General features: G+C 38.7%; 1 protein-coding gene across 2 annotated transcripts in view; it reads left to right on the top strand.

The window, feature by feature from the left end:
- The window catches only part of LOC306755101 (copine-9-like), a 119,341-nt gene that overhangs the window by 34,116 nt on the left and 60,001 nt on the right, over positions 1-25,224 (top strand). The window contains exons 4-6 of one of the 2 annotated variants that reach the window (XM_079239356.1): positions 2,100-2,203; positions 2,410-2,449; positions 3,656-3,735. In XM_079239356.1, the coding sequence (XP_079095482.1) occupies positions 2,100-2,203; positions 2,410-2,449; positions 3,656-3,735 (224 nt within the window). Of the gene's footprint in view, positions 1-2,099; positions 2,204-2,409; positions 2,450-2,788; positions 3,006-3,655; positions 3,736-25,224 lie in introns of those variants that run through there. The other variant, XM_079239355.1, reaches the window with a different exon arrangement.

Consider the following 25,224-nt stretch of genomic DNA (forward strand, 5'->3'; position numbering starts at 1 on the left):
GGAAATGGATGGAAATTGGCTGGCATTTGAATGGAAGGGCTCAATCTAAGTGGCTGCATCTGTATGTTCCATAAGCACAAATACATGGTACAGCTGATGACCTGCTGAAAGTTAATGACCTCTTATCAGAGGAGGTCAACTCTGCAAATCAGAACTGTGCTGTTCTTTATTTTTTGTATTAGTATGCTTTCACATTTTTTTTTTATCTTAGTAAAGATAAATAAGAAAAGTAACAAGTCAACAGAACAGTAGTGTTTGACTGGTCGACTGGTTAAACTAAAAAACATCCATTTCCCAGCATAAGATCAGCAAATTTGGCAACTTGTTTTGGCAAAACCTTCACAACTTCATTTCCTTCAACCCGTCATAATCAATGCACCTCTCACAAGCACCATACTCTGTACAAATTTCCTCTGGAGAAAGATTTAAAGCTAGTTGGGACATTGTCGAACATGCACTGTCCCAGTTGTAGCATCTTCAAACTGAACTAAAAGTTCTTTCAAATCAGTACATCTTTGTGGCGAAACCATTGCTCTGCTGTTAAATAAATGTTCACTGTTAGTGGTTTACAAAAAACAGAACCTGTTTTACTGTCTTGAACACAAAACCCTCACTGAAACAAATAATATGTCTTTCAAACTTCTCTATTTACCCTAAAATAATGCATCAGATAACACTATGATCTTCCTTAAACTAAACCCAAAAGGTTCAAGCATCTATTAACCAAACACTCCTGACTAATACAACAGACTAAAGGCCTCCAACCCCAAAATAGAAACACAGCAAGGAAAGATGGGATTTTCCTGCTGGGCTGATACGGCAGGTAGGTTCTGAAGTCCAATACACTCCCCTGCAAGGCCCAGGTAATAGATAGGCTGGGGACACAGCTGATAGCGTGGATTATGTGCGCTGCGTACTAAAGACATGATTCGAAGTATTGAGGCTGTGGTGAGGCAGTGCCAAAATCAATAGCTCATTACACGGGGCTGTCGGGCCAGGCCACGGAGGTGAGGCAAAGAGTCCGCTGGGGGGGAGATTACTAGTGTGATTGTCAGGGTGATAGAGAGATACCCGGGCTCTGGAGAGTGGTGGGCCTCTATCGGCGTGCACAGCGGAGTGCAGGCTTTAATGTCAGACTCTAATTTCTCTGGGGACACAGGATTTAGCCCAGTCTGGTTGGCACAGCGCAGCGTGGCCGCGTTTTTGTGAAGGAGATTTAGAATTTATGGATTACAAGACAGTAATGTTAAGAGGCTAAAGTGGCTTTCTCCTGAATCCACGATTTTATTCACTTTTATTCTAATAGAATGTAATAGAAGCCATCTAAAAAAAAAATATTTGGAAAGTTTTATTTGTCAGAATATAATTTTAAAAAAAAAGAAACTCTGGTCCTTCTCATGCCTGACAAAAAACAGCAAACGGTATATTACAATGTCATTATCCCTTAAAGAACATGAACAACAAAAGCAAAATCACCAGACAAGTAGCAAAAATTAACACAACCTTTAAAGTTTACAAAGAAATAAAGATTGTAAGAAGAAGCCAGATGCTGTTGATCCAGTTAACTTGATTAGCTTGTCACCTGCAAGTGAGACACTGTAAAAGCAGAAGTTTTGCTAGTTGTGTGTGTGTAAATACATTTCTGGGAACATCAATGAACCGAAGCAACACAGAAAAGAAGACTGAACCCCAGTCCGTCCATAACGATGTGACGCTAATAACATCATAATGAAGGCACTTTGTTCAGTCTTGCTGCTGAAAGTGACAAGCGTCATGGGATGTTGTCTACTTTGTTTTTTGCTAAGTGCTTCTTTGTATTTTAAGTGTTTGCATGTTAAGTAAAATAGAATGAAAAGTATGAGTTTACACACAAATGATGACTTTATGTAATAAATTCTACTGTTGCTTCTCTGTAGTTCCTACAACCTGCAAACAGTGGATTATTTAAATATTTTCATCCTTTTCTATATGAAACCTTTGAATTAAGAGGATAAATCTTAATTATTGCATAATTTTCCTATAAGTTTACAAGCTGGGATCAATGCTGTTTCTGCATCCAATAATCATTTCTGGTTTTTTTTTTTTTTTTTTTTTTTTAGTTTGGCCGGACAGAAGTAATTGATAACACAAGGAATCCAGACTTTGTCAGGAAATTTGTTCTGGATTTCTTCTTTGAAGAGAAACAGAATTTACGGTTTGATGTGTAAGTATTTTAGTCATTTCTTAATAAACTTTATTACACCCACAAGTAGCAGTGCAACTTATTACACCGTACAACTTTTAATTTTAAATTTACTGCAATCTACTGACATTTTCTACACTTTAATATTAATAAGAATAGTAAAAATGATGATGATGATAATGACATGTTTTAGGTAAATATGCTTTCATGATTGTTTTCTTTTCCAGGTACAATGTTGATTCCAGAAGCTGCAATATATCCAAACACGTAAGTTTTAGAGTCCATAATGATCTTTCACTAAGAGATGAGCTTATAGGCTATTTCAGCCCTCAGATGTATCATATTATGCAGCCTTAGTCACCATAAAGGCATATGCACATCAGCTGACTGTGATTCAGTATAAATACAATCTGGTTTTAATACATTGTAAATCCTTCCTGTGATCATATCTTTTATTCTGGTCCTTCCCACCATAATATATCACTTTGGAGAGCAGAAGGTGAGTGCTTCCATTTGCAGATTTTTGGCCTCATGTGTCCTGGTATTATCCCTTTTTTCATTTCACTTTTCATTTTCTCATAAATCTCAGTGGCCCTAGGCGAAAGTTGTAATTTTGTGGTGTGATTCACAAGCTGTGATTTTATTGTATTTTTCTCCCATTCTTTCATTTAATTCCATCACGGACAAACACCAACATCTAGGAAGCTTCCCCTGTTGTGTTGTGCCGCATTTTGTCTGTCTGCATTTCTTCATTGGCTCAGGTAAAAACAACGTTCAGAACTTCCACTTCAAAGCAAAGGAAGCCGCCGTTGTTGTTTTGAAGGTAATATATTGCAGCGTACTGTGCATGTCAGGGAATTAACAGCGGCCACACGCATCTTAAGTTTCGCAGGATTCACCCCTACACCTCACGGCTGTGCATCACAAACATCAACCCTCTGTGTGTTTTATTATGCTGTATCATCTCTGCTTCTTATGTTGCCATGTGTTTATTTTTTTTTCTGTAATGTGAAGTGGGTGGGGGTTGGGGGGTGGAAGGGGGAAAATAAAAACACAAATCTTTTCCTTGATGAAAATGCCAAACAATGCATGACATTCTCCACAGCTCTAATGACATTTACTTTAAATGCTGATTTTTTTTTTTTTTTTTTATTATTATTATTATTATGAAGGCTAATTCATTAAACAGCCGCTGGAGGATTCAGCCGTTGTTGACTTCTTCAGCTTAACCTAGCTGGATTATAGCATGTTTGTACAACTAGTGACATAAAGGTATACAGTTACTGTTTTCTTTAAGCCTATTTCTTTTTCTGTAAATATATTTGTTGTTTTTATGTTACAGGATGAGTCCTCTGTTGTTCCCACAGATTAGCAACATTATTCAGGATTTAGATTCCTTTTTATTCTGTTGATTTATTTGTTTGGAAGCAGAATACCTCAAACGCCTTTTCATCCAAGTTTCTTTTTGTTTCTAAGGACTTTTTGGGACAGACGTTTTGCACACTTGGAGAGATCATCGGGTCCTCAGGAGGACGCTGGGAGAGAACCTTATCGTGAGTCCATAAAGTCCCTTTATTCCTCTGTAGGACATTTCTGTTCCCCCAGTTTGGTTCAGTTGCTTTATCTTCAGATATTTAAAATGGAAATCATGTGTATAAATAATTTCTTCAGCTGACAAGAAAGAAATTAATCTCCCTCAGTCTTTTGCTCTGTATTTAATATGTGTTGTTTTGGAAAACATTATTTGAGTTTTTTTTATTTTTTTTATATTGCTGCACATTGAACTGTTATCTCTGAAGCATTTTTAATTTCCCCAAACTATTAGGATAAAGAAATTTCTCTGATTTTGGACAAATAGGTTCTGGCAACCCTCTCATTTTCTTTTATAGTTGTACTGACCAAATTATTTTATGTTTAGATCAAAGAAAGGTGGAACAATGTGAGCTCAAAGGTAATTTTACTGCCTATTTTTAGTCGTTGAAAACATCTCAATTTCAGGTAAGAAGAGCTTGGAGACAAGGAAAGATGAAAGATGAAGGAGGTCATGAGCCAGAGTTGAACCCATTTTTATTATAAGGACCTGATCTCTTCATGCAGTTCAGGAATGCGTTCCCTCAGCTAAAATGATCTCACATGAAAACAAGATCAGTGTAGGAATAACAAATTATATAATTTTAGATGGTAATTGTAGCTGCTGTGGCTTCACCTGAATGACCAATAATGAACCAAATGTAAATGAAGCAAATGTAACTACATGTAATTGTGTCATTTTGTTTTTCTATTTATTTATTTATTAAAAATAGTTTTGTTAAACAAAATTAGCTGCCAATGATTTACGAATCTCATACTTTGAATAATCAATTAATTGATTTCTATGAAACAGAAAACTGAATAATTTGAATGCTGAGACAAAATAATCAGAATAATAGATGAAACTATGTGAGGTGTGTTAAGGTAGATTGTATATATTTCCAATATGTTTATAAGTTGAATATGTAAACTCTGTCTCTGTGGTCCTGAAATTTATCAAGAGGATGCTGTTAAGTTAGCATGAAATAAATACAACAAAGTATCACAGCTTTTATGTGATGCAGAACACTGTCCTGCAATATACAGCTGAAACCTAAAATGCATTCTAACATTTAATAGTTTTCTGGTGGTTTTCTCCTCATAGCTTTTGTGTCATTAACACATTACCAGATGTAGCCTCTAGACATAGGACTGTATTTATGTTTCATAATGTCTGAATAGAAGATTTTTGTCTCTTGGTTTATTTTAGCAGAAACATTATTTATCAATAAAAAAAAAAATACTGTTGATGTACCAGAATTAGCCAAATAGTTCTTTTTTAAATCAGCATACCTAGTCTGTTTAAAGAGTGTAAAATCATTGGAATTAAGGATAGAAAACAACAAAGGAGATTGCAGAAATTACTAAGATTGGATTAACAACTGTTCAGTAGTTTATTAAACTTGTTATATAGTGAGAAACCGTCATTTTCCATGAAGAAATGTGGTTGGAGAAAAATCCTGTATTATGGTGATGAATGATCACTAAAATATATAGTAAGAAAAAACACAAGTTTTTCTTACCAACACACAATGTTACCAACACACAATGTTTATGAATGAAAGTAAAAGCATTTCCACACGAACTATATGAAGAAAACTCAATGGATTGGGAAGGAACAGCTGTGTAGCCAAAAGAAAACCACCAATCAAAAAGAGGAGGCAAAAAAGGCTTCAGTATGATATGGAGCATAAAGACTGATTTCTGGAACAATGGAAGATCATCATGTGTCTAATGAGCCCAGATTGACCCTGTTATAGAGTAATGAGCAGATCAGGATAGAAGAGAGGCAGATGAAATGATGGAGCCATCATGCCTAGTGCCTACTGGACAAGCCTGTGGGGACAATGCATCTTATTTAAAAGAGCCTCTCAAGTCACTCAAGGAAACAGTCAATAAAAACAGGCAATAAAACAATAAGAAACAATAAAAACAACATAGAACTGTGGAACAGGGTGATTACAGGGAGTATGCTTTCTTGAACTGGTGTGTTTTAAGGATGGATTTTAACAGCTGGAAACGGTCAGTGTTACAGATGTCTGGTGGGAGGGTATTCCAGAGGTGGTGAGCTGAGTAACTGAATGCTCTCCTCCCCATGATGCTGAGATGGAAGGAGGGAACAGCGAGGTGGATGGAGGAGGATAACCTGAGGGAGCGGGGGTGTGGTGTGTGTGTGTGTGTATGTGTGTATGTGTGTGTGTGTGTGGGGGGGGGGCCTTGAAAGTGTGCTGAAGAATTTTGAATTCTATTCTTGAGTCAACTGGTAGCCGGTGCAGTTGCTGTAGGCTGTAGGATAGGGGTGATGTGGTAAAAGGAGGGAGTTTTAGTGATGATGCGTGCAGCTGAATTTTGAACCATATGAACCTTATGAAGATATTTCTGTGGGACACCGAAGAGAAGTGAATTGCAATTGTCAGTACGGGAAGTAACAAGACTGTGGACAAGAACAGAGGTAGTAGGGGTTGAGGAAAGGGCAGAGACTAAAAATGTTCCATAAATGGAAATATGCAGAACGAGTGATGTTATTGATGTGGGCATGAAATGATAAGTCAAAAGTCTGACACCCAGACTTTCAATCAAATAGAAGCCTTAAAAGCTTCACAAGGCTTCATGGATCCATCTCTTCCGACTGGAACTGACAGGGAGTGAAGCATTCATTTGAAGTAACAAATGAGAAATCAGGGTTAAGATGTTGATGGAACTTGAAAATTTTCTCATTGAAAAAATACATGAGGGAGTCACAACTATCAGGTCAGTACAGGTGGGAGCGGAGGGAGTCGGGGGGGGGTTTGAAAATTGTGTTAACCAGTGAAAACAGTGTCCTTGTTTTATCTTCATTTGAACAGATTATAGCAGAAAAACAGTCAGCTTTGGTTCTTGCAATAGAGTCCTTGTTACACTGTAAATGGGAATGATGCATTTCTTTGTGGATGGCAAGACTAGTTCTCTTGCAGAGACGTTCAAGCTGGTAATTTTTAGCTTTTAACAAGGTGATGGACACCAAAATGATCTTGACACAATGAGAAGTCTCTGGTAAGAGGGATACCGCTGTTATCCATATGTATGTTGAGATCCCCCAACAAAATTACATTAGATGAGAGTGCAGATAAATGTGTAAGCAGAATGGCAAAATTGTTTAGAAAATCAGAATGTGCCTTGGGGGGTTGATAGATTGTAGCAATAATGGTGGGAGAGGGTCTAGACAGACTGTACACAAGAAACTCCATAGAGCTGAGAGGAGGAACGGACACAGGAGAGACCTTCCACTTTGAACAGTGATTTATCGCGAGACCTCCTCTGCAACCAGAGCCACAAGGTTGACAGCTGTAAACAAATCAGTCATTAAGCTGGGAAAAGTCCTGAGGACACTGCCATGTTTCAGTTAAACATAGAAAGTCAAACTTACGGTCAACAAGGAGATCCTGGATGAGATGACCCTTGCTGAGTGGATGTTAAGCAGATTGAAGTTGAGAACAGACATATCTTGGCTGACGTTAGCTGACCTAGCAAGGCTGGCTAGAGTATTGTGGTCAGAAGTCCTGTTGGAGGTTCTGGGAGAGCAACGGGTAATGGACCAGAAGGATTTGATCGCTGTGGATTTGTCAAGATGAAAATTTCGACAAAAGCCACAGTGACATATCTCTGACGAGGCTGAATGGCAATGTCCGGATTGAGGTGCAGCTCGGCAAGCAGACATCCAGCCAGATGACCGCGGAGCCTCAGGAGTTCAGCAGCTGTATGGCTGTGGAACAGTCCTGACACTGGTTGATGCACGAGTGAGAGGAGAGCCTAGGTTAGTGCAAGCCAGATGGTGATCTTACTGGTCCACATACTGGGGGCTGACTTGGAATCGCCAAGCCGGGTGATGCATTGCGGAAAGACTGGTGTTCGAACTAACACACATCAATGACAGTCGGAAGTGAAGATGGTAAAACCCTCTCTAGAGTGTAATCACATGGTCCAACAAACATAAATGTCAATTCTATAGGACAGTCTATGATCTTGGATTGCTGCAGATGGACAGATCTAGGTTCAGCAATGCTAGGTACCCAAAGAATGAGATCAGCTGATACCAAAATATATTGGATAACTAAGTTATTTCATCTTTTTTTTTTCTTTCCTGATCGCACTGGTATATTCCAAAATAAAAAATTGCCAGGATTTATTTGACTCAAATTGTGAACAAGTGCGTGATACATTGTTTTCACATGGATTGGCCACCACAGTCCAGACCTCAACTCCAACCAGAATCTTTAGAACATGCTGGATAAGTGGTAGGATTCTCATCATTATCATCAGTGCAAGATCTATGTGAAAAATTAATGCAACAATACATGAGAAAAAATGCAGAAGCATAGAGAAACAGTGCCTCAGTGAATGCTGCTGGAATCAATGCTATAGGCGATACAACAAAGTACTAGAGTGTGAGGCTTTGTCTTTAGTGGTGACATTCTTTGGTCACTTGTACAAGATACGATGCAACCAACCTGAATACCTTCTTTGTCTTTCTAATATACTGGAAAATATACCCTGTGATCAAGCTTCAGAAAAGGGGCTGTTTTAATAAGACCATGTCTCAGATGAGCAAAGGCAGTCCAGGTTGTGTTGAGTAACAGGTGCTTATCTTGTTCTGTTTTCGAATATATGCTGATTATAATCAAATGAAGACCTTTCAACTTAGCCTTAGGGATCCCAAAATATTCTTAGGCACATTACGCTTTGAAAAACCAGTTCATTATTTCTTGGTACCCCCCTGGTTGATTTGTTTCCTGTTTACAACCAGTGCCAGCCTTGTAAGCACTGAACCACTTGTACTGACAGGCAGAACACGCTTCCAAAACTTCCACATTGCTACTGACACTCCATAAAGGCATGTCACAGCCTCCGAACTCATCCTCGGTTTACAAACTAGTTCTTTTCTTTTAACGCAGCGTAACCTGAAATTCCGTGTAAGTCGAGTTTCTACCATTAAATACCACATTAATCACCTAACTATCTAAATACACCTATTATACATCATATTAATGGGAAAACAGTAGAAGTAATTAAAATATACTTGTCAGTTAAAATAAAATATACACGCATTGAGGTGTTGTCTCTCCCTCTGCATCACATGTCATAAGGGCTTATCCAGAACCTTATGACATTCAATATTGGTCATTCAGGTGAAGCTACAGCAGCTACGCTTACCATCTAAAATGATATAATTTGTTATTCTTACACTGATCTTGTGTTCATGTGAGATCATTTTAGCTGAAGGAATGCATTCCTGAACTGCATGAAGAGATCAGGTCCTTATAATAAAAATGGGTTCAACTCTGGCTCATGACCCCCTTCAAAACTTTCTCTAGGTTTTTTTTACATTTTTTTAATGAACATCGTAAAGTCAAAACGACGTTAGTCAAAAACCGTGTGACCTCAGGACTGAACCATATATCTAGTTCTTGCCTTTGCCATATCATGTTTGGTTTGTATTTAGCTCAGGCTTTGTTATTTAGCGAACAAGGGATTTTAGCAACCATCTGCGGGGAATCAACATAAGGCTTTGCAAACTTTATAAGAAAATAGGTACATATAGCTATATTTTATTTTATTTTCAAACTATCATATTAATGATAAGCTACCTTTAACTTACAATTAATACTACCTCTTACATGAAGGAACTCTAATTATGTCAGATGCTTGACTATAACGTTCAAACGTAATTGATTGAAATTACTATCATCCTAATATACCAACTTTTATGCTGAGAGAAAAGTCTGCTGACAAATTGAACCTAATGTGGAGGTGCCTTAGGCTGAATATAGAAGCTTTCAGTTATGCATATACCTATTTATTGTTGCTGCCTCATGTACACATGTCAAATATTAATCCATTGTTGTTTTTTCTCCTGTAAAGTAGAGTTGACAGCAAGATTTCTGTCAGTTCAAGCAAAATCTCCTGCCTTGTCAATCTTCATGCTTTTTCTGTAACACACTACAGTGGAAATGCTAAAATTCCTTCTTATATCATATCCAATAAAATTTTTTTAGAGAAAAGCGATCCAAGAGTGTAATGGCAACACTGCCACCATCGCTGCTGTATGCCATGTCCTGTATGTTTAGCTTAACTTGGGTGACGATGAAATGAACCCGTTGTTGTCATTTGTTGCTTCAGTATCAAGCCCCTTAGAGTGCAATACTTTTAACAGTCAATAGATTCAGACTGAACTTCAATTTTACACTCTTTGTGGTTTGTTTGTTTGGTTCCAGTTGACAACCAGCATTCTCATTCCCAGCATACTCTATGCCCCCATCTTCTGCTATACAACTGACAGCTTTTTTTTCCATTAATTCTAGTTACCAGAAATGTGCCACATTGGAATTTTCTGTCATTGTGTCTTTAAAAATGTTCACTTTCACTTTGCTTGGCAGTTTTAAGCATGGTTACTGCCACCAACACAAACATGGAGCTAGCTGATGAGCCTGGTCTGCTAGGGTGAAGGATATGTTTATGGTCCCTGCAGCTGTTCACAGCACTACTGACATGTTTTAGAAAGCTTATCAAGCTCAGACAGACCAAACGATCAGCCAGCTCCACTTTCAGCCCAAATGCCACAGACTTTTCTCGACTAGTGTCAAAAAAGAGTGAAGTAAATAATGCTAGTGTTTGGATGCAGACACAAGGATTAAAACTATCTAAATCTAGAGTTTACAGGTTATTGTGTTTCATGAAATAGTTCAGGGTTCAGTGCCCACAGCTTAAAATGGGTTGTGTCCATTCAAAGTTCAGTTCATTCTTTTTATTTATTTAGGTTAGGGCTGGACTGTAATGAAATCCGGTATACTAGACCTTAAATTTTATCCTACAAAATGGAACAGTTGTGTGGACAGAAGACAAAAAAGTTAGTATTTTTTGTTAATTTGTTGAAATAAAGTTTTTCAGTATCACCCAAGGGCATGTTTTCATCTAAACGCTCTCCTAAAACTGGGTAAATAATGCTGCAAAATGTGAAATCTCCACATGTCTTTTAACATTACATAACATAATTTGCACAGAAACGTTAAATTAAGTTTTCGGATAGAATGTAAAATTCCCATAAAAATTCATAAGCAGATGAGCATCTGAACTGCGTGCTATTGTTATTCTGCACCAGGTGAAAAATTGCCAGGTTGTTTCAGGAACTTCACACAATCTGAACAAACTCTTGTTCAAACATTTCTTAGCAAACATGTTTCATTCAGTTTAACATTCAAGGAAAAAATGTGTTGACTGAACACATTCCTTTGAACTTTTAAATGAACAAAACTGGAATCGAGTTAGTTTTGCTTTGCATCTTTTTTTATGTTTTCTGTTCGTGGAGAACACCCCCCCCCCCTACCACCACCACCATCCTAACACTTTTTAATCAGATGGACTTTAAAAATGGAGACAATTACTAACACCCATCACAAACCGTCTGTAATTTCCACATGATTAATTAACATTTCTCTGTGTTCGTTAAAAGAATTCACCTTGAAGAGAATAATGAGGAAAGTGACATCAGTTAAAGGTTACATACAATAAGATCTCTGTGTGAATGATTTTATTTATGGTGATTGATTAGTCATTAATGGTGGAGAGCAGAGCTTGAAGACACTGTCTTGTGGAGTCTTCCCTGATTAATCTTTTAAATGAGGTAGGAGGAGAAATTCTTGTTATCCTTATGTTCATTTTTCAGCTCACATCCGTTAGAGTTAAGTGAACAGAGTTGTGAATGTGAATGCTTAAAAGCTGTAAAGAATTTCATATTTGCTTCCAAATGTGCTTCATATCAATATGAATTCCAGCTGTTTTGTTGCCTGTATCTCCTGTTTGTTATGAACCAACTAGAACCCTCAGATCAGGATTGAGTTTACTAAACATGAAGAGGAAGAGTTCAGTTTTTATGTTCTTCACATTTAGAACAACAAAGTGAGAGTAAGTAAGTAAGTAAGCTCTATACCTTCTTCAGATCTTGGAGGGGTATGGGAGTTCACCCAACCAGTCTACATGTGTTTTGTAGACTGAATGAAGACTTTCAACTGTTTCTCCCCCAGGGACTGCTTTGAGAAGTGTTCTGGTACTGTGGAGCACCAAAACCCCTTTGTACGAGCTGTCCAGTCCCTGTACGACTGGTGTTAGAGCTTGGTCCGCACTGCCGTCAGTCTGATTTATTTCCAGTGAAGGTTGAACTCTGCCAATGCAAACTTTTATGGACAGAATTTCTAGGTGCAGAGTGAGTGTGAAGTGGTTGGGATGAGAATCAGCACCTCCAAATCTGAGACCACAATCGTCAGCCGGTTAAGGATTGAGAGTGAGATCGACAGGTGGATCAGTGCAGCGTCTGCAGTGATGCAGATTCTAAAAAGGTCTGTCTGAGGGAATAAGACGCTGAGCCAAAAAGCAAAGCTCTTGAGTTACTAGTCAATTGATGTTCCTACCCTCACTTATACTTTTGAACTTTGGGTAGTGACTAAATAAACAAGATCACAAATAAAAACAGCTAAACTGAGTTTCCTCAGCAGGGTGGTTGGCTCTCCCTTAGAGACTGGATGAGAAACTCAGTCATGCAGAAAGTGCCAAGAATTAAGAGGAGCCAGATGAGGTGACTGGAGCATCTGGTTAGAATGCCTCCTGGATGCCTCCCTAGTGCAGCATTCTGAGCACGTCCCTTCAGGATGAGACCTTAGGTATAACCCAGGACACACTGGATGGATTATATCTCTCATCTGGCCTTGGAAAGCCTCTGGATCCCTCCTTTGAGCTGGCAAATGTGGTTGGGGAGAGGGAGGTCTTTTTTTTTAATGGATGGATGGATGGATGGATGGATGAATCTGAAGTGCATATTAATAATTCTAAAGGGAAATCATAGTTTTTTTTTAAATTCATTTTATCGACACATAATACCAATAACATTCCTCCGTGTCACATAATCTCAACATCAGATGCATTTCCACATACACAAAAAACTGTGAATTTCAACTAATATTCACAAAAATGCTTTAATGCAAAAGTTTCTAAATTACCACATATCTCTGCTCACGTTTAAATATAGCAACTGCACTTCACAATCCAGTAAGCACTTAACCTTATGTCTCCCACACCCCCGCTAATCTTTGAAGAAGTGCATTACGTATTTAAATAGAGTGAACTACTAACTTGCATCAAGATAGATTCTTACAAAACCTTAAGAAACTTTTACATCAGATGTTAATATTTTATACGAGAAGGAGACTTGAAATGGCGAATGCAAGCCTAATCATGACTGACTATGGCACCTTTTAACCTCTCATAAAGGTTAACTCATAAATACGCCACAATGTTTATCAGCTAGCCACTAATTAAGGCTTGTTCACACTTGACAGGCGTGGTCCAATTAAAATGAACTCTGGTGTGAATGTTCTGTTAGTGCAGTTCACTTAAACAAGGCTAAGCGCCATCATCTGACATGCGGTGCACATTTAACTTGAAAAGTCTACTTTTTCCTCTCCTAAACCAATTCTGCTGTGATTTTTGGAAATTTCTGAGCTATTTGGCTCATTGCAGCTCTTTTTTTTTTTTTTTAACTACTTCATACATTTAAAAAAGTTTTTATGACATCTCCACCCCTGTAAAAGTCTACCATGTAAAATGTAATTTTATAGCAATAATTTAGCATATGGTCATTTCTGTCAATAAACTGTCACTTAAACTTAATTTTTGCATTTAGAATATTCAGATTAATACGCTAAATAAAAACTGAAACCTAGATTTATGGCAGATTGCAAAATGGCTATTCCGGTCCATGGCACAAAGCGTTTGAGAAAGAAAAAAAAAAAAGTATTTTGGCATGTATCCATAATCTGTGAGTTTGCATGTTCCTCTCGTATATTAAAACTGAAAAGCAGGAGGATGTTTATCTTAATAGGTTTTTGGAAATATAGTCTTTAATTCACTTGTTTTCAAAAACTGTCTTGCAGAGCTTTAAAAATATCTGCTCTCAAAGAAAATGAAAGACATCTTCAAAAACACTTTTATTTGTCGTGCTTAAGTGTATAAAAACTTTTAAATCAGAGTCTATTTTATTTCCCACACAGACTTTTTCCCACGTTTTACCATTTTACATGTAATATTCAGAACATGAAAACCAACCTAAGAGTAGAAAAGCATTAGTAAAGACTTCACTGTCAAATTATTCCTTGTAGTTTCTCCTGTTTGTGATCTTCCTTCCACCTCCTCCATCCAGTTTGGCTCCTGGTAGCGTTAAAGAAGCTAAATGAAAAGACACAAAGCGGGCTACTTGCAGTGTTTTCTGAAAACGGCTAAAAATAAAAGGGAAGATGAAACAATGAAACCTGAGGAGTGCAATCACTATTCTTCCCATATGGTCAGTGTCTGTAACGGCAGCCTGCAGGGAATAGACAGCTGTCTGGAGCCTCTGATAGATCAGACACAACGGGTAAGAAACAAGGGAATTATTAGAGTTAGAGGAGAGGTATCTGAGTAGTGACAGACAACTACAGGTGAGAAAGGTGAAGGACTGGTGAGGGAGTTTCACAAGGACATAATAAAGCAACTAATTTCCTTATTTTTGCAGTCAAATTTCTCTTCACTCACCAAACTGCAAAGTGCTGTCATTTAGAAGTCCTGCACATGTTTGGTTTCTATATTTACACACATAAAAAAAAAAAAATTAAAAAAAAAAAAAAATCAGTTGATTATTTTCCTGCATTGGTAGTTATCAGAATCTCACACGCAAATCCTGAGCAGGTCCAGGTTTGAAGAACTCATAAGATTTTTGAAACCTCGTCATCTTGGTGGGTGTTCATTTCTTTTTCTTTTTTTTTTTTATAGGTCAACAGTTTTAGAAACGGGCATCATGCTACAGTGCAAGCTAAGCACTCCACTTACCTGTGTGTTGCCATGGTAACAGAGGGGGCTATTAGCCGAGGCGGTAAAAGTATAACAATGATCTAAAATACACCCTTTTGAAAAAATGAAAGTGGAGCTGAGTGGTGTGTTATATGAACACCCATACTGTATGACTACTGGAGATATTTTTAAACTGGAACTGATGTTTGTCTGCAGAAACCTACCCTGTAATAAATAAACACACCTACAAATACAATATGTGCATTCATCCATGTAACAGACTGGCACTAGCTAAAACTTTCAAACTGCTTCATGTCATCATTCAGAGCGGCTGAAACATGAGAAAAAACTAACAAATCACACATTTCTTAAGGTAATGTGATGAACAGCTGCCAGCTGGCCTGATGTAGATTGATGAAGTGAATGATGTATATAAACTGCCTCCATGATGCCTTTTTGGTTCTGCTAATGGTGATGAAGCACTCTATCACCAAAGTGTCTGGGTTTCTGCTATAAAGCAGTGGTAACAGATTGTGTAGATGGAAGTAGCTGTTGAGATGCCTTCCAGTGTTGCCAACTTGATGACTTTCACTATATTTAGTGAGTATTTAGAACCCTGTAGTGACTTTTTTTTTTTCCCCAAAAAGCAACTAGCGATAAATCTAGTGACATTTTCTGGTGTTATTGGAGACTTTTGGAAACTGATGTGAAAGCAAGTATGTTTTATTTCTTTTCGATGACCAGCGGTGCTCCAAATGTCCCTTCCACATCCAAAAGCACTCAGAAGAGGCTCAGTCCTCACACAGGAGCATTCCCACCTCCAAGCAGGAGATGGTCCCCTCCGCTGCATGACTAGACTGAAAATGAACGGCACAAAGAAGCTACTGGCTTATCTCATCCTGGCTTCTGTCAGGAATTGTCTACTAATGGAAAGTGTGAAAAAACATTTAAAAAATACCTAAGAACTGTAACAGACACTCCTAAAAAAAACTAAACCAAACTTAAAGTCACATCTATCATTCAGTATCTCTTAGATAAAACACACAGAAGGTCCCCTACGAGTCCCAGTTTACATCAACAAGCTCCAGTCCCAAATATCAGTTGATGCTGCTGTGAGGAAGTGATATCTAGGTGAGCTGTCCACATCAAGTGTCACCGTATCCAGGAGCACGGATGTCGCCACCACAGGAGCCACCCAATCATGGCCGATCTAAACACTTTTGATACAGCACCAAATAAGTCCTCCTTAAAACATTAATAATTCATTACTTTGTGAAGAAGAGCAGAAAAAAGGGCAGCTATTTTGGCTAAAAGGAGCTCCAGCTGCAAGGCTGAATCAGAACCAGAGTCTTGCAACATGCTGGGTACCCATGGAAACTTAGATGGCCTGCAGAAAGTTGCTTTACATGTTAAAAAGTAAAAAAGGAACTGATAAAAATGAATCTTTAGAATTTCTCTGAAGTAAATATCTATAAATATCTGCATAAAATAATTAAATTGTGTTTTGGATATTTAAGTAAGATTGTTCAAAGTATCAGCAACCAGAATACCTTTTTAGGAAGCTTTGAGATCCAGGAATGAAGAGGATAGTTAAAACCAGAAACTGTGGAAGTTTTGTTTCAGAAAAACAATCTTGGTTCTACGTTATGTCTGGAAGGAGCAGCAACATTTCAGAGAGATTGTTGGTTTAGTGCAATTTGATGCAACTTAAGCAAGTTCAGAGCATAATAAAGCACCTCTAAAGATCTGTACTTTATGTAGGAGTCACTGCTCAAGCAGGGAGTTATAAATCAATGAGTCATGGCCAGATCTGGCTGGAAGAATACCGCGGCTAACGGTCTGTTTGGTAATTAGCTTTCATATCAGGTGTGTGTGCTGTGAGTTCAGATTGGAAAAATTTGACCCGTGCAAGCATCTGCTTGCACCTGAAGCTTTGATTCATTTAGAATTCCAGCCATGTTGTTGAGATAGGCCAGTTTAAGATCATTCATAATCTCCTCCAGTTCAGGGCTAATACATCTTTTTATTTAGCTGCACTTCCTGCTTGTGGTAACTGAGCAAGTTTTCATCTTTTATCTTAAAAGTTTCTTCTTTACAAAAGTGGAGTGGCTTCCTGATGTCATGGGGATGTGATGAGAAAATATCTTTTAACACGTTTACAGTAAATCCAAGGACGATCCACCTTCTTTCATCTCTTTCACCTGTCTCTCCATCATTTTCTCTCTCTGTATCGTTACCATGGAAGCACGGATTGTCGTTTGCGGCACAAATGAATGTGAGCCATGTCTTAAGCCCAGTGTTTACTGGTGGGTCTGGGTTGGTAAAGACAGTTTGGTCTGGTAAACCCTAATCCCTACTGCATTTCCACAATTTCCAATTGTTTCTTCTTTCTTCTTTCATGTTTTTCTTCTTCTACTACTTCTCCTTTTCATCTTCGTTGCCGTGATCTTCTTTATCTTGATGTTTTTTGATAGTTGGTAAAAGCGAATTGGTGCCTTACTGCCACCAACTGGTCTGGAGTGTGGACCAGAATGAGGGCCCAAGTTTTCTAAACAACAGTCCCATGTGGACTCCCTGTCATGTCCCCACACCCTTCTGGACGAGGAATCCACCCTCCAGTTTGAGAACCAAAGCCTTAGACGATCAAAGGAAGTTAAGGAGTCACCAAGAGTTAACTTTTAATCTTGTCACAGCTAAAGAATATTTAACCATCTGGCCAAGTATTAATGATAAAACAAATTTAAATGTACTTTTAAATGCCAAAATGCCTATGAGACCCAGGGGACATGCGCGCTGAAAGTACCGACAGATTGCACATCGGCCAGAATTACTCAAATCAATTATGTAGTAACTGATCCAAACTGCTTTGACGTGAAAATACAGCACACAAGGGAAAAGCAAAATATCTATGTTGATTTAGAAACTGGTCCAAATTACCAACAACAATTAACATAACTAAAGAAAAAAGAAAACAGGGAAGAAGGAAACAGCAACAGATATTCCAGGATGGGAGGCTGAAAGTTGGGGTGGGTTGTGATTGGCAATGATAGCATTTTTTAATCCCATCCATCTCTAACTTTCTAACATTTTTACTCCGCAGGTGAATATGATTTATTCCTAGGTCTTTTTTTTTCCTTTCTTTTTGCAAATACTACCATACAGTGAAGACGCATCTGTATGCAAAACACATCTTGACAGATGCATAAAAGGCCCAGTTAGCTACTGAGATGCTCCTGTTCTCTGGTTCTTAGCACTGTTGTCCTTTAAGTATTCCTTTAAATTACTGATCCCTGATTTCTCTTCCCCATAAAATTTGAAAATGTAAATAAATAAATAAAAACTGTGTAAACCTATAATTCAAAACAACTTTGACAGTTTTTCTCACACATTTTAGAAATTCATTCAGTCATTCATTCATTTTTCCAAACGCTTAATCCAATGAAAGGTCGTGGGGAAGCTGGAGCCTATCCCAGCAGTCTTTTTAGAAATTATTTTCTAATTTGCTCTAATCTCCAATGTGGATATAAATCTAATTACCGGAAATTACAGCAGAATTAAAGTAAATTCTTTCTATGTTCATAGATTGTGTACCCTTATAATACACTCACATCTGACCATCTGCAAATTTGGTAAGATGTTTTGTTGTTCTGCTCTCATATTTCAGAAGCATACATTTACTAAATATTATTCCCAACCAGTGTCATGGAATGGTTTCTGTAATTAAAAGCTCTAATAATAAAACAAATTTGTCTTTAAGGCAGAGTATGTAAGATTTCAAGGCGATTCTTTCCACCACCAGGTGGCAAACACCAGGTCGTGCGCAAAACCACAAAACTGCTACCTCCACAAACGACCACAGGTTGGCAGTAATGAGCAAAACTCACCCCTCTCCCCTCCTCCTTGCCAGCTCCAATGAGGGCAGAAATCACTTGTGAGCTGTAGCTCAGAGCCGCTCTGCAATAAATAGGCTTATACTCCCCCTACTGGTGGAAAAAAGTACTTTTTTTTTTACTGGTCAGAAAACATTCAAGAAGGGTCTTTGTCATTAATTAAACATGCAATTTAATAACGGATCAAATATGGACAGACTGGAACCTACATGTTTAAAATACTATCTAATTATGATTGTAGTTATTTTTTTAGTAATTTATTTTGAAAATATTGAAAATCTTACATACTCTATCTTTAAGTTTTATATTTTGGAAACACTTTTTTAAAACTAGACTTTAAGAAAGTCAAACAAAAGTCAACTGTAAAACCTTTGTGTTCTGCAATGTACAACAGAAACAAGTCAGCAAGCAAGCTGGTGTCCAGATGCTCCAGTTTTTGTCACTTTCATATCCATTTTCATTTCCCATTAGATGTGGCAGGTACCCAGTAAGACAGACTGAAATAGTGATCCGAGCCATAAAACTAGTTCTAATAATGCTTCACACACAAACACAAACACACATCACTGTCACTTTGTGTCCCCCGGGGTTCTCGTCCTCCAGCAGTGTCACCTGCCATCTGGCACGGTGGTCCTGGACTCATCTGGCCTGACCTGCTATGACAAGCACAAAGACAAAACACCTCTGCTTTTCTTCTGGAAAGAATACCAAACTTAAGGTTTCATAGCAGATATCTGACATTTAACTTTTTAACATCCCTGAAGAAGTGTGTGGACCTAAAGTGATGTACTTCTGACTCATTTTGGATTTAAACTAACATTTGGATGGACCTGAAAAGGATGTGTGAGGTTGGCCATAGTGGTAGGATGCAGAAGCTCAGCTCTTCAACTCTGTGTTGTCTTTATTAGTTACAAAAATAAAACGCATGAGTCAGCCATGCACCAGCTAGCAGTTGGACAAGCAATATCCAATGGCTGCTCAATCACAACAAAAATGCTCTCTCGCGCCTGAAGCTTCTCCTTCAGCTTTATACTGGACGCCCCTCCTACAAGACAAACCAACATTAATTGACATTCACTTTACAATTAATACAATGCCTAGATACAAACTATACTACGTACGTCAACCTGCCAGTAAAATTTAGCCAAGGCTATAAACATTCCAGCATGGCTCAATATATACATATAAAAATAGATTATTCAGTAAAGATCAGTCACATTAACATGTACAGGAAACACCTCTTCAAGGTCTCTACACATGGTTCATGCCATTTCACCTGCTCTATAAAGGTATTTGGACACTCACCATTGTGGTTCACCTACTCACTAGGAGGCATGGTCTACACCATGACAGGATGGATGGGACTACAGTTCTCCATCTTATTTTCCAGCCCGACACCGCATTGTTTCCTAATAACGCATTACAATACTAGACACAAAATTTGCTTCGTTACAAGGGAACGCCTTAGGGTGAACCAGGAACTAATGTGTAATTAACCAGGACCTACCGGTGACCACAGAAACCAGGCATATTTGGGGACGAACTGGTTGGTTATAAAGAAAACAAAGGAACAAATAAGCATCTACCATGTAGTTTTCACTAAATCAAAAGAGGACCGAATCAGGAACTAATACTTAAACAGTATACTTTTTCAAAGGCTTTCTGCTTTCTTAAAGCTTGTGAAACTATTATATACAATGTAAATGTGAATTATGTTGCACATGTCTTCGTCACGGTGGCTGTGGGGATGTGGACTCAAATGCAGGAGTCGGGAAGCCAGTATGCAGAAATAGGACATAATTTTAATCCATGACAAAGTGAAGGCAAAACCAACAAAATGAACCAGCAACACAAGACAAAAACTGAGGGGTATAAATACACAGAACACAATGAGACACAGGTGAAACTAATCAGAAACTCAAACCAGGTGAAACTAACGAACAGGAACCTAGACATCAGAGAGCTAAACAAGGAAAACTACAAACCAAAACAGGAAACCAGAACGAAGGAGAAACACAAAATAACACAACATGACTGAACACCCCCCTAAAGGGCTGGCCACCGGACGGCCCAAAAAATAGAGTCCAGAGACGGGTGGGAGGAGGAGGCCAGGAGGAGGGACCAGGGTGAAACAAAGTCCAGGATACCAAGGCAACATAGTTCCAGAGGGTGGCCAGCTGGAACAAGCTGGCACTAGGGCAGGTGGAGGAGGAGCAACCTCCACATCGGGCACTGGAGCGGGCTCTGGGGTCGGAGGAGGAGTGTCCATCTCCTGGGACATCCTCAGGAACACGGGGCAGAGGAGGAGCGTCCATTTCCTGGACCCCCTCGGGAACACAGGACAGAGGAGCCGGATGGGATCTTGGTGCTGGGGTGGGAGCCTGCAGCGCCAGTTGCGTGGACCATGGCTGGGAAGCAGGCGGCGTGGACCAGGGCTGGGGCGCAGGAGGGGACACTACAGACATGGGCCGTGGAGCTGGCTGCGACGCCCATGACGTGGACCGTAGAGCTGGTGGCTTGATAGCCAGTCTGGTTCCCCAGAACCGCGACCGGACTTCCCTCTCCACCAGCTCAGGAACTGGTCCAGGCCCAAACAAAATACCCACCAGTTTGTCACATGTCATGGTCTCTGGTGGTTTCTGCTTATGGCGCCTGGAGTGTCTTTTTCTCCTCTCCTGCTGGGTCCTGGGTGGCTGGTTCATTATGTCACGGTGGCTGTAGGGATGTGGACCCAAATGCAGGAGTCGGGAAGCCAGTATGCAGAAATCAGACATAATTTTAATCCATGACAAAGTGAAGGCAAAAATGAACCAGCAACTCAAGACAAAAACTGAGGGGTATAAATACACAGAACACAACGAGACACAGGTGAAACTAATCAGAAAATCAAACCAGGTGAAACTAATGAACAGGAACCTAGACACCAGAGAGCTAAACAAGGAAAACTACAAACCAAAACAGGAAACCAGAACTAAGGAGAAACACAAAACACATCATGACAGTCTTGATTTCGCCCTGCTTTGGTCTGGCGAGCTGTCCAGGGTGTACCCTGCCTTTCGCCTAAAGACAGCTGGGATAGGCTCCAGCTTCCCCGCAACCCTTAATTGGATTAAGCAGTTAGGAAAATGAATGAATGAATGTCTTGATTTCACACTTACACCAAATTCAGATACCTTAAGAATGTAATTCAGCAAAAGCACGCCATATTATAGACATAGACAGTTACAGATCTATGGATCTCTAGACATGTCACAGATATCATATACATAAAACATGCGGTTTTATTTTAGCTAAATCCTGTAACATGCTCTACATTTTTATTTGACATTGGGTGGTTTCTTTGTCTGCTTTTTCAGTGTGATGAATAATTTAACTTTAAGCTTCAGATTTGTTTTGACGATGATGGTGCTGCATCCACAACTGTTGGGGGAGCCAAAGAGCAAAAAAAAATAAAAAATCTCCAGATCTCCACGGTTGCAGTTTTGAACTTCAAGCACCCCTTTTGTAGACACAGCAATGGTCTGAAAGCAAAATAAACATGACAAAATTTGTGTCACAAGGACCCACACAGCTGTGGAAACCATGTTGCCCTGCTTTCGCTAAACAACGCTAATGGGATGCAAAGAGCAATCATCCTCCAGCAGTGAGTGCATACCACCACCATTGGCTTTGCCCCCTTCAACAGTCAATCAGAGCCCTCCGTCCACAGGTGCAGCCATCTCCTCCTAATTCATTCCCCACCTCCTCTTCATCAGCAAAGAGTAAAACAGAGAATGAAAACATACTAATAAGAGAAGAAGCAGAAGCAATGGAGGAAGTGGTGTAAGTGCAGGAGAACGGTTTTATGAACCATCGTATCATTGTGGCACATGGGAAAACACTCAAGCTTTCATGGGGTTAACACGAAATAGTGTGCCTGCAAAATGCACCTCATGAATCATTCTTAGCAAAGCAAGTATCCTCAACTCAGGATTACCGTTATGCAAATCTTCTAAACAGCATATTTATATTGGATTTAATCCTTCTCAGTTTTGTTGTGTGTGCATAATTATCAGGTTTCCTATATGAAATGGACCGAAACAAATAAAGAAAGAAAGGAAGAAAGCCTCATTATATTCACAAACCTCCAAACATAAAGCATTGCCTGCAGCTATTCTGTTCTGTGCTGACTGAAAACAGTGAAACATCAAAATGCTTGTGGGACTTAATATTGCAACTGAAACGGATTTTAAGACACCACGCGGCTAAATTTGATTTATCTCTGTATGTGAAATCATTTTTTAAATTTCTATGTAAACACCTGGTTAACAAGCCTTTATTTGATACAATGTACCTCATTTTTTTCATATATTATACATTTAATGATATTTCAAGAGGCTTTTTAGATTTTCAGACATGTAATTATGAGATGATCTGTGCTTTGTAGCTGCCTCACACCCACCTATCTCTTAAGAACCGAGCTTTGCTCCGACTTGCATTTTAGATTTATTTTAGCTATTTGTTGTTAAGATGAACTGATCAATATAATAACCAGTTATTGTCTTTGAATATGAAGCTCTTTTTGAAAAAAAAAAAAAAAAGTCACACAATCAAGACACCACTTTGTAATGAAGGTTAAATCTACTTTTCTCCATTCTTAACACAGTTTTTAACCATTTTATTGTCACTGTTGATTTTTCTTGTTGCTACTTCATTGTTTTACTAAGCATCCGTAATGTGCTGACACTGTCTGGCAGAAATTAAAACCTGGATGAGTAACATTTCTAAACTTTAACGCACAAAGACTGAAGTCATCTGGTCTAAAAAAAATCTTACTTGAACATCCCCACACCTATGAGAGCTCTCTGGTCAACCAGTCAGTTTCCTCTTCATGTCGCGAGACCAAAGTTAATACACAGAGGTGATGGAGCTTTTGTATGACAGCCAAGACTGGAGAATACCCAGTGCTCAGAGCATACAATTATTTAAAGGTCTTAAAAATGCATCTACATTTTCTGGCCTTGAACTGACTGACTGTGTGACTCAGACAGGTTTTAGAAATCTTAATGCATTTGCTATTTTATGACTGCTGGTATTGTGTACTCTCCTCACTGCTTCTTGCCTTCTGTGGTGGAGGATTAATCAATATCTGCCATGAGATCATCAGTGTCTGCTCTTCTTCTGAGTTATCCAGAACCAGTGGTTCTCAACCCTTTTGAGCTACAGCCCCCAAGATAACATAGATGACTCTTGACTCCCACCCCCATCAGATGGCTGAGTAATTGATCATGTGACACATCACATTGGTCATCCTGCAGCATCCTCTAAATGTAATGTTGGAATATTGTCAGAATCTTCATAAATTAGTAGAGTAAATTGGTTTTTGGTTGATTTGGTTCAAATGTGACAAAGCACCAACATGCCCAAAATCCGCTTCTCTCTTTAAAATGATGCCATATCCAGATTTTGAATGTAATGTATATTCACTTTTTTTTGTTATTTAATCAAAGATTGAGCGTATTTCAAAGCTTTATCTCTCCATTAAAAGTTGAACTTTGACAGCCCTGATAGAAATCCCAAATTTATCTGATAAATGTAAGTTAGTGTGTATATTCAATTTGTAGAATTTTATAGCTGTCTTTATAATTAAGTTGTACTTTATGATTATCAGATTTAATATTTATCTGATGTTTCCTCATGACCCCAATGGGGGTCCTGACTCCCAGTTTGAGAGATACTGGTCTGGCGCACGCCCCCCAGCAAAAGTTAGAGTGCTTGTGACAGAGTATCATTCTCTGTCTTTACAAAACTATAATAAAAATCAGTTTTGAGTCATTCATTACACACTAATTGCAATTTTCTACTTTTATAAACTGTTGTAAACTATTTTTTTCTAACAGAATCTACCCAAACAACATTTTCACTAAGCGCTATGTCTCAAAATCGACATCTTTAACTTTACTGTTATAAGCTTTTGTCAAATTAACATGAAAATAAACAAAAACCCCCTAATGTGCATAACTTAACTAAAATAAACATTTCATTAGATTTTTCACTGATTCAACATTTTGGTTTGGTGTTCCTGCTGGCTTTTCAGAGATTACTGCAATCTTAAAATTAGCCTGTTTGGTGTATTTACCATGTGCACTGCTAGACGTCCATATTTGTGTAAGTATGTTAGCACATACATGGACGCCAGGTTGAAGGTGGGCAATACTTTCAACGACATTTCAAGAGGGGTTTTAGATTTTAAGGAAGTCTAATTGTGAGATTATCTGTGTGTCATGACTGCCTCAAGTATAATAAGTCAGGTTTACCTTCATGATAACTGTGGGGCGAGTGAATTTTTTTTAACTCATCCATTTATAACTAATTTCACTTTGAAATTATACATAATTAGGGGTGTTTCCTTTTTATTGACAAGTACCTGTTATCTCACTGCAGGAAGGCAGAGTGTAGCACAACAATTTAGCCGGTTGACAGCTAAATTGACAGCTAATAGCTTTAGCCTGCCACCTCCGTTAGCTTGGTTAGCTTTTTGCAACAGGTAAGATGGAGTTGGATACATGTCAGTCATCCCCACCACACTCACAGCTGCCCTCTTAGCTCTACATCTTTGCCCATTTTAGTATTTTCCGGGCGAGACGGCGTGACGCTGCCAAAATAGCAACAGTGGGAACCGCCCAATGAGCTTCACTTCAGCTTTTGAAAAACCTACGGCTGACATCACAGATGGTCCGTCCACCCTTTATG

Source organism: Telmatherina bonti (genome assembly GCF_933228915.1).
Source record: "Telmatherina bonti genome assembly, chromosome: 4".
NCBI classification, from domain to species: domain Eukaryota; kingdom Metazoa; phylum Chordata; class Actinopteri; order Atheriniformes; family Telmatherinidae; genus Telmatherina; species Telmatherina bonti.